The sequence below is a fragment of the Pelodiscus sinensis genome, chromosome 5 (genome assembly GCF_052426305.1).
Source record: "Pelodiscus sinensis isolate ZL-2025 chromosome 5, ASM5242630v1, whole genome shotgun sequence".
Taxonomy (NCBI): domain Eukaryota; kingdom Metazoa; phylum Chordata; order Testudines; family Trionychidae; genus Pelodiscus; species Pelodiscus sinensis.
The window spans coordinates 29,852,664-29,862,184 of record NC_143056.1 but is presented as its reverse complement, the minus strand read 5'-3'; the positions used below and the strand labels follow the sequence as shown (position 1 = coordinate 29,862,184).

Here is a 9,521-nt window from a genome sequence, read left to right as displayed (position 1 = left end):
AGAGTGCACGGCTGCTGCACCCCCTACATGCCCGATATGGCGCCCTTGCTTTGGTGCTCATGACCCCCACTTTTACAAAGGTTCCAGCACCCTTAATCGTAGCTGAGCCCCTTAAAACACACTCTGCAAATTGACACTCTTCATAAGATCTCTGAACGGCAGTTGCTGCATTTCAACCACCTCCAAAGCACTTTCCCTGGTTACACCGCCACCTGCTGATTCCTGGGACTGCGGGAAAACATGGGTCAGGGGGCTACTGCGAGGGTGGGTAAGTCAGCCTCGTAGGCCACATTCGGCCCACGATCATTCTACCGCTCCACTGCGCCCAGCCCAGCGAGACCTAGGGATGGGGGAGCATGCGACGTCTCCTCCCCCCAGTGCTGCACAGCCTCAGAGGGAACCACCCCGGGGGAGGGGGCTTCACACGCTCCCCCTCTACTGGGAGCAAACAGGGGGCAGCTGAAACACTGGTGAGAACCGGGCGGGGGGGAGGTGAGGGCGCATCCTTGGGTCTCTATGGAGCCCATTGGAACCACAAGACCCAGCCCTGCAGCCATCTTAACCCCACCCTGTCCATCGGCGGCTACCGGCTACAGCCAAGATGGCGGCGGGCGACAGTTCGCGCCGATATCCCTAGTCACGTGCACTCAATTAGCTCCGCCGGTACCTCGGAAGCAGAGCGGAGTACAGCGGAAGTGGAAATCTGCATCCCCGGAAGCGCACGGGTTCCGGGGCGGCCAGGCAGCGGCCACAGCGAGATGGCCTCTGCCCGGCATTGGAGGCAGCGATCGAGCTGGGCAGCGGCCCCGGCTCCTTCCCGGCGCGGGGCAGCGGGGTGATGGGATCGGGCCGCTCGCCTGCCCGCCGCTTTTCCGGTTGAGGAAGGTAGGAGAAGCCGCTTCTCGGCGGGGCGGGGAAGGGAGCGTCGCTGCCGGCGGGACGGAGGCGGCCCGGCTGAGCGAGGGGTGTTCCTGGGCCTGCCACGCGCGTACCGGGTGAGGGGAGTAGCGGGGTTTGAAGCGGGTGCATAGGCGATTCGGAGGGGAGGCAGGTCCCACGTCACGGAGGTGAACCAGTTCTGGCGATTTGCTGGGACCGGCCTTGTTCCTGGGTGTGCTCCTGTGGATTGGAGAGGGAGCAGCCCGACGCGGGGATACGAAACCTGGGGCTGTCCGCTCTCAGTGGTATCCCCGTGGGGTAAGACGGCATCGGAGATGAAGAAAATAAGAACAGTTTCACTCCTGCTCGGTCCGAGCCATTCTCTTGCTTTTGCTTCTCACGCCTATCGCGGTTTTATAAGCCTAGAATTTGGCTATTATAATACGTTCAGCATATAAAAACTTATTCCTGAGCTAGTTGTATGGAGGCAACATGATATAGTGGCCTGAGTCAGGAACTCCTGAAAGCCCAGCTCTGCCACGTGCTAGTTATGTGACCTTGGTAAGCCACATAATTTCTCAGTGCTTCAGCAAGAGGGGATTGGTGACAATAACGGTTTCATTAGTTTATTTTTCTAGAGGCCTATATAATGGATTACTGCTTTTTTGGCATCTTTCAATGAAAATCCTAGAGTATTTTCCAACCCAACACAAATATGAGCAGGAACTAAAATTAGTTCTTCCACATAAAACTGCACATAGGTAAATTCTCTAAAGATGGAAACCAACATCGTAGGTTTTAAACTATGGCATTTGCAAAAAAAAAAATTAAATGTCAATTAGAGTTTTGATTTAAATCTAGACTTACTCTGAAACTCATGTGTGTATTTAATATAGACTTTATAAGTCTATAAGCCAGGGCTGAGGAATCTCTTTTGGGTCAGGAGCCACTGACCCACAGAAAAATCAGTTGGGAGAAGTGAGGAGCAGAAAGACACTCCCTGATTGAGAGAGAGAGACTCTCCCCATGGTTTCCCCTCCCACACCAGAGCCTAGGGGGCCCAACCAAGTAGATATTCTGTGTGCCAATCCCACGATGGTGCAGCAGGGTGGCTGGAGTGCCAGCGCGTGCTCTCCAATGCTGGGGCCAGAGTCCTGAGCCTCGGGGGCCAGATATGGTCCCTGGACCTGAGGTTCCCCATCGCTGCTATAAGTCTTGGCTTGTTCTTTGGAACAGCATAGTGATAGTAACCACAAGCTCAAACTTCGCTTTTGGTTACATTAATTTAGTAAAGGGGAAAATGTCTTAATCATTATGGTTGTTGTGTGCTGAGGATGGCTAAAACTGGGGAATCATTCAAGCTGCAAGTGGCCATCTCCTGCCATTTGATCTCTGTGGAAGGTTAAAAGATTTTAGCTCTCTGGAGTGCTTTCAGAGTAGGGATGTAAAATTCCATGTACAGTAAAACTCCATTAGTCCGGCATCCAATGCTCCGGGACTCCTGATGGTCCGGCACCATCAGGAACCCGGAAGTGCTGGGGCAGCAGGACAGGCTTCCCCCATTCAGCTGCTGCTGAAATTGACCAGCAGCTGAATCGGGGAAGCCGGGAGCAGAGCAGCTGGGGTGCTGCCGGGTTGGTCACATAGCGCTGCCCCTCGGGGCTGTGGGACCAACCCGGCAGCACCCCAGCTGCTCTGGGGGATGCCTGGGGCAGAGCAGCTGGAGTGCTGCCGGGTTGGTCCCGCAGCGCCAAAGGACGGCGCTGCGGGACCAACCCGGCAGGACCCCAGCTGCTCTGCCCCAGGGGTCCCCAAGAGCAGCTGGAGTGCTGCTGGGTTGGTGCCAGCAGCAGCTGAATCAGGGACGCCTGGGGCAGAGCCGGACTATCGTAAGGGGGGGCGATGAGGAGTCTGGGGTGGCATCCCCTCCCACCCCACTCCAGACCCCTCATAGCCCCCCTTCTGATAGTCTGGCATGTCTGATAATCCGGCACCCCCTGGGTCCTAATGGTGCCGGATTATCGGAAGTTTGCTGTAATTGGTTAACCAGTTAAAAATGAACCACTGCAGGCAGAGGCTGCTTAGCATGGTTGGAGCAGTCACTGCCTGCGCCTGCCCGCAGCATCCCCTGTCTCTGATGGGCCCCACAGCAGGCAGGAAGCTGCTCCAGCCCCCATACGTTAATCAGAACTGATAAGCATCACGCCTTAATGGTGATGCATAATAGTTAACCTTTCACATCCCTATTTCAGAGCAAAGTGTGGTTTGGAGTCTCATGGTCATTTAAAAGTGACTGATGTTTAAGAGCACATGTTTTTAGTCAGCAGTAACTTGTGATGTCTGACAATGTTATTTGGGGTGCGAGTGGAGGAACTGGAATAAATGTGTGGAGCTGGTTTAATACCAATTCTGGAAACTTGTAGTAACTGTAAATAGAAAGAGAAACAGGCAATTCCATGCAGGTAAACCAAGACATCTAATTTTAGGGTTCCAAAGCAATGATCTCTACTGACTTTTCTAAATTAATTGAGAACTAAGGCCACTAATCTGTCTGGGTATGTCTACATTGCATTCCTTCAAGAGAGAAGAATGCAAATACAGACAAATGAAATTGCAAATGAAGCAAAGAACATCGCTTTTCCAAAATACTGTATTTAGAGGGAAAAAAGTGGTCCACACGGGGTTATTTCTAAAAGAACCTCTTCCTTTGAAATAACCGTTACTCCTTAAAAAATGAGGTTTATTTAGAAGGAAGGGGTGCTTTTTTAAATAACCCTGGTTTTTTAATCGAAATACGGTATTTCGGAAAAGCAGCTGGCCACAATTATGCAAATGAAGCGCAGGAAATTCAAATCTGTGTTTCATTTGCAATTTTGTTTGTCTGCATTTGCATTCCTCTCGAAGGAGGAATGCAATGTAGACATAACCTTTGTAATTGATGATGTGGGGGAAAAGTAAAATTATGAGTTAAATCAGAGTTAATTTTTTTAGCTTAGTTTTTGTGTTGCAGTTTTAATTATCAGTGCACTTATTTGTATGTTCCCCTGTTTTAAAACGAAATCACTAATCTAACTTTATAATGTCTAAATATTGGAAAAACTAGACTGCTACTAAGCTGTTAGGTAAACATGAACTCTTGTTTTTTTTTTTTTAATGCAACGCTTACCCAGTAATTCAACACCTTTTTTTGAATGGTTTTGGATTATGTGGTGATATAGAAGCATCTGACAGACACCTTTAGTATATTAGAATGAGGCATTCTCTTTAGTTGTTTAACTTGTACTTCTAAATAATGTAAATACATATTACCAACTTTATATGAATTTCTGAAAACTGTTGGTTTTGCTTGGTATATAAATCTTCTAGTCATAATAAGTACAGTTTGGCCCACTTTTGCCCTTCCAGTGTTCCTCAATTTCAAGGTTGAGGAACAACTTGTAGATCTATCACCAAAACAACCTCTCAGGCTATTTTACATGGGCTCTGGGAGCTAGACAGCTGTTATCTTTGTTAGCTATTAATGTTAAAATTTGTTGTCATGCTAGAAGTGTCATGCTAGAAGTATTCCTACTAGGTACTAAGCCTCTGCAGTATTAGTAACTCTCAGTAAAGAATCAATTACATTAAATACCTTTAAAACTGCCACCAGTTACTCATTCAAGCACACCCCACATAAGGGATATGTTAGTGTATTTGTTTAAACAGTTAACCGATGAGCCTGGGCTCATTAGTTAGCCCTCATGGTTCCATGCAATGTCTCCTCACACTCCGCCCCCCCCCCTCCCTGCTGCCTCTATATGAGAGGTGGAGGGGAGGGAAGGGAAGAAGAGCTGGTACTTGCAAGGAGCTGCTGTGGAGCTGCCTTCCCCCCATATATAAATGTGTAATTGCTGAAAATTTCAGCATTTACAAAAATCATTTACAAAAAATACACTTTAACATCCCTGCCTTACATCTCTGTAATACTGTTTCTATTTAATCTCTTCTTGTCCCCTCTCCAAATGTCACAGAAAAAGGGAAAACCAGCAAGTTTGGAAGACTAACAAATCTAGGTTCTGGTAGATTAATGGATCCTGTTGTGTTCCAGGGAGTATGTTCCAAAGTAGAGGATCTTTCAAAGATTGTGTTACAATTAAATCCATCTTCTTTGCACTGGGATCATTCCAGATCAAGTAATTTAGATGGGCATGACTGTAGAAATATGGTTTAAGGATAGAGGAAGTCTCTCAAACCATTTAGAACGGTAAAGGTCAGCACTTAAAACTCAGAGAACATAAGAACAGCCATACTGGGTAAGACCAATAGTCCATCCAGCCCAGTATTCTGTCTGCCAATGATGGCCAATACCAAATGCCATAAGAACATAATATAAGAACGGCCGTACTGGGTCAGACCAAAGGTCCACCCGCCCAGTAGCCTGTCTGCCAATAGTGGCCAGCACCAGGTGCTCCAGAGAGAGTGGACCGAAGACAATGATCAAGTGATTTGTCTCCTGCCATCCCTCTCCAGCCTCTGACAAACAGGCCAGGCACACCATTTCTATTCCCTGGCTAATAGCCTTTTATGGACCTAACCTCCATGAAATTATCTAGCTTCTCTTTAAACTCTGTTCTAGTCCTAGCCTTCACAGCCTCCTCTGGCAAGGAGTTCCATAGGCTGACTACATGCTGTGTGAGGAACTACTTCCTTTTATTAGTTTTAAATCTGCTACCCATTAATTTCATTTGGTGTCCTCTAGTTCTTCTTTTATGGGAACTAATAAATAACTTTTCTTTATCTGCCCTTTCCACACCACTCATGATTTTATAGACCTCTATCATATCCCCCCTCAGTCTCCTCTTTTCTAAACTAAAAAGTCCCAGTCGTTTTAACCTTTCCTCATATGGGACCCATTCCAAACCCCTAATCATTTTAGTTGCCCTTTTCTGAACCCTTTCCAAGTCCAAAATATCTTTTTTGAGATGAGGAGACCACATCTGTACTCAGTATTCAAGATGTGGGCGTACCATAGTTTTATACAGGGACAGTAAGATATTCTGTCTTATATTCTCTCTTTTTAAATAATTCCTAGCATCCTATTTGCCTTTTTGACCGCCGCTGCACACGGTGTGGAAGTTTTCAGAGAACTGTCCCCGATAACTCCAAGATCTCTTTCCTAATTTGTCGTAGCCAAATTAACCCCTATCATACTGTACGTATATGTGGGGTTATTTTTCCCGATGTGCATTACTTTACACTTATCCACATTAAATTTAATTTGCCATTTTGTTGCCCAATCGCTCAGTTTGGCAATATCTTTTTGGAGTCCCTCACAGTCTGCTTCTGTCTTGACTATCCTAAACAGTTTGGTATCATCTGTAAACTTTACCACCTCACTGCTTACCCCTTTCTCCAGATCATTTATGAATTAGTTGTAAAGGACTGGTCCCAGGACTGACCCTTGGGGGACACCACTAGTTACCCCTCTAGATATCCACCAATAGATATCCACCTTTAGCCAGTATTCTTCAATAGATGCTTCAAACTCTACAGCTGCTTTGCATTTCAGTAGCAAGGTGCTACTGAAATAGCTTGATGTTTATGACTCTTAAGCAGGGGTGGGGAATAAGTGGCACATGGACCAGACACAATTCTCCACGGTCAGCCCTTGGTGGGCCACTGGTGCTTTATTGACCTGTGCCTCCACAGGTATGCTTTCAGCTCCTGTTGGCCGTGAATGGCTATTTTTGGCCCATGGGAGGCATGGGAAGCAGCATGGACTGGGATACCACTTCCCGCAGCTCCCATTGGCCGGGAATGGCGATCTGCATCCAACAGGAGCTGCAAGTGGTCATACCTGCAGACATGAAGGTAAATAAATGGCTGGTAAGCTGCCTCTAGCTTATTGCCCACCCCTGCTCTTAATTATCTCAATTTTCAAAAGGTGGATTAGTTAGTCCCATTTTATAAAAGGGAATGTGAAGCAAGGTAAGGCATAGTGACTTGCCCAATGCCACACAAGAAGTATGTGATTGTCTGGTCCATGATTGGAGTTCCTGCGTACTACTGCAATACAAATAATAATAGTAAATAACTCCTGATCTTCAGGTTCACAATACTGTATTTTAACTACAAAGCTATCTGTCAGTTTGATGGTATTGGAGAAAGATATTAGGAATATAAAAGATTAAACAGTTATCTGGTAAGCATTAGCCTTATTCGCATGCTTACCAGTTAACTGGAGGATCTGGCCGCTGGGAGAAGCAGCACCCTTGCTGCAGCAGGCTACAAGGTCAGAACAGCTCCCTCACCTGTGACCAGTAGTTAGCCGATTAAGCAATTTGTTTAACTGGTTGGGTGTCTTTCAGATGCCCCAGAGGGAGGGAACACAACAGGTAACCCTCACGTGATCCCTGCCCCGTCACCCACAGAGGAAATTAGTTTAGCATAGAGAACCAGACCTAGGTGCTTTCTTTGAAAAATACCAGTTAAAAGATGGTTGATATATTCTAGATTACCTTCAACTTCTAACTGTTAGGGTAACCTTGAGCTGGGCATATTACAATAGTCTAATCTTAAAGCAATGAAGACATAATATAGCAAGGTCTCCATCCAAAATGAGATTGCACTTGCCAAGTGCAGATGGAAAAAATATACTCTGACTAGGAATGTAACAGTGTAGTCGATTAACTGATAAGCAAAAGCTTATAGCTAATGTTATAGACTTCACACATTTTCCCCTCTCCTCCCACTCCCTGCCAGTAAGTTTTTAGCAGGTTGGCCAGCAGCCCAGCTTAGTCCCAGCTTGCGCTGGTTCCAGGACCTACCCTTGCTGTGGCTCTGCATTTAAAGTGTGTTAGGAGCCAGGCCGGTGGGCAGCCCAGCTCAGTTCAAGCTTGTGCGGGTCCAGAAGCTCAGACCCTCTCCGGACAGTGGCTGCTACCACCCTGTGCTGCTGCCTCTGTATCAGAGGCAGCAGCACGGGATGACAGGCAGCCAGTCCACAAGGGGAGCTGGTACAGAGGAAGCAACACAGAGTGGCAGGGGGTGCCTCAGGAATGGGGCACCCTGCTTGCCTGCCTGACCCACCCCCAGGGACTATAGAATAATCAAGTAACCAATAAGAATTCATTAGGTTAATTAACTGTTCAATTAACCAATATTTAATATCCCTAACTCTGACATGACTGGGATCTGGTGGTCAGGTGAACCCTAGAGTATGAGAAGATGCTTAAATGGCAAACAACTTTCATAGTGACCATTTAGTTAGTGGTGATTTGACTTGTCGTAGCACTCATTCAGTTTTCTTAACCAAGTCCCAATTAATGTTGTTTCTGTCTTGTCAACATGAGCCTCAGTCAGCTATTCATTTGGCCAAACTCAAGTAGACACAGGGTCATCCATTTCTTTTTATTATTAGGATCACCATAAAGATGTTATATAATTGATTACCATTAGCATGCAGTTGTGGTAAGATATGTAAAGAAGAAAAAACCCAAAGCCCCCAACAGGGTGTACTTGTACTATAATTTCAAGTAGTTATCCTATCATACCAAATAATTCACGATCCAGAGACTGGATTATATCTGTATTGAATGATTGTCTTCTTTTTGTTAAAGGTGCAGAGCATGGAGAATGATGAACTTCCGCCAGAGGATGGGATGGATTGGTGTGGGGTTGTATCTGTTAGCAAGTGCTGCAGCTTTTTACTATGTCTTTGAAATCAATGAGACTTACAACAAACTAGCACTGGAGCACATTCAACAACACCCTGAAGAGCCAAGAGAAGGAACCACATGGACACACTCCTTAAAAGCACAACTGCTGTCCCTGCCTTTTTGGTTCTGGACTATTATATTTTTAATACCATATTTACAGATGTTTTTGTTCCTTTATTCCTGTACAAGAGCTGACCCCAAAACCGTGGGGTATTGCATCATTCCAATCTGCTTGGCTGTTGTTTGTAATCGGCACCAAACATTTGTGAAGGCCTCTAATCAGATTAGTAGATTACAGTTGATTGACACTTAATTCAATCTCTGGTTTGAGCTATTTCTGGAACACCACCTATGTCTGACCTAATCATAAGACTCAGCTTCTGAATGGAAGGTCCTTTCCTTTCAAACTGCTAAATACTGAAGAGTAGCTGCTTTATACTTAGTGTTTTTTAAAGTATGGATCCATCTGAATAGCAGAGCCCTGTGAGAGACTTGATGGGAACAATTCTCATTCTGCCTTATGATGCAAAATTGCCATCTTCCTTCTGAAGTATTCTGTGGGGGAAATATACTTCTGCAATCATACTCCACTGTGCAAAAAAATTACCTGCAAGCTTTCCCTTTGAATCGATGAAAATGGACACTTTTGTGATAAATGTGAAAGATTAGAACATGCTGATAAAAAGCTGCATTGAACACATTACTTTGCTTTCTCCTTTTTTTTAATAATATTGCATTCTTACAATTCTGAATTACAGCCACTCTGAGTTACAAACCAACACTTGGTCCGTAACTAGAACTGTTCGTAACTCGGACCCTATTGAGTTACACGCGACCGCGCTGTTCGTAAGCGCGGGTCGCGTTCGTAACTCGGGGACTGCCTTTACGACTGCTCCATGGGAGCTTTGGTCGTAAGTGTGAACGGTCATAACTCGACCGTTCGCA

General features: G+C 45.8%; 1 protein-coding gene across 1 annotated transcript; it reads left to right on the top strand.

Moving 5' to 3' along the window:
* Nucleotides 1-715: 715 nt before the first annotated feature.
* Nucleotides 716-9,276, top strand: LYSET (lysosomal enzyme trafficking factor). Its single transcript, XM_025189930.2, has 2 exons — nucleotides 716-885; nucleotides 8,478-9,276. The coding sequence occupies exon 2, from the start codon at nucleotides 8,494-8,496 to the stop codon at nucleotides 8,887-8,889; it is 396 nt and encodes a 131-aa protein (XP_025045715.1). The 5' UTR covers nucleotides 716-885; nucleotides 8,478-8,493; the 3' UTR covers nucleotides 8,890-9,276.
* The last annotated feature ends 245 nt before the right edge of the window (nucleotides 9,277-9,521 follow it).

Coding starts and splice junctions, on each gene's coding strand:
- LYSET (XM_025189930.2), top strand. CDS start 8,494: ATGATGAACTTCCGCCAGAGGATGGGATGGATTGGTGTGGGGTTGTAT.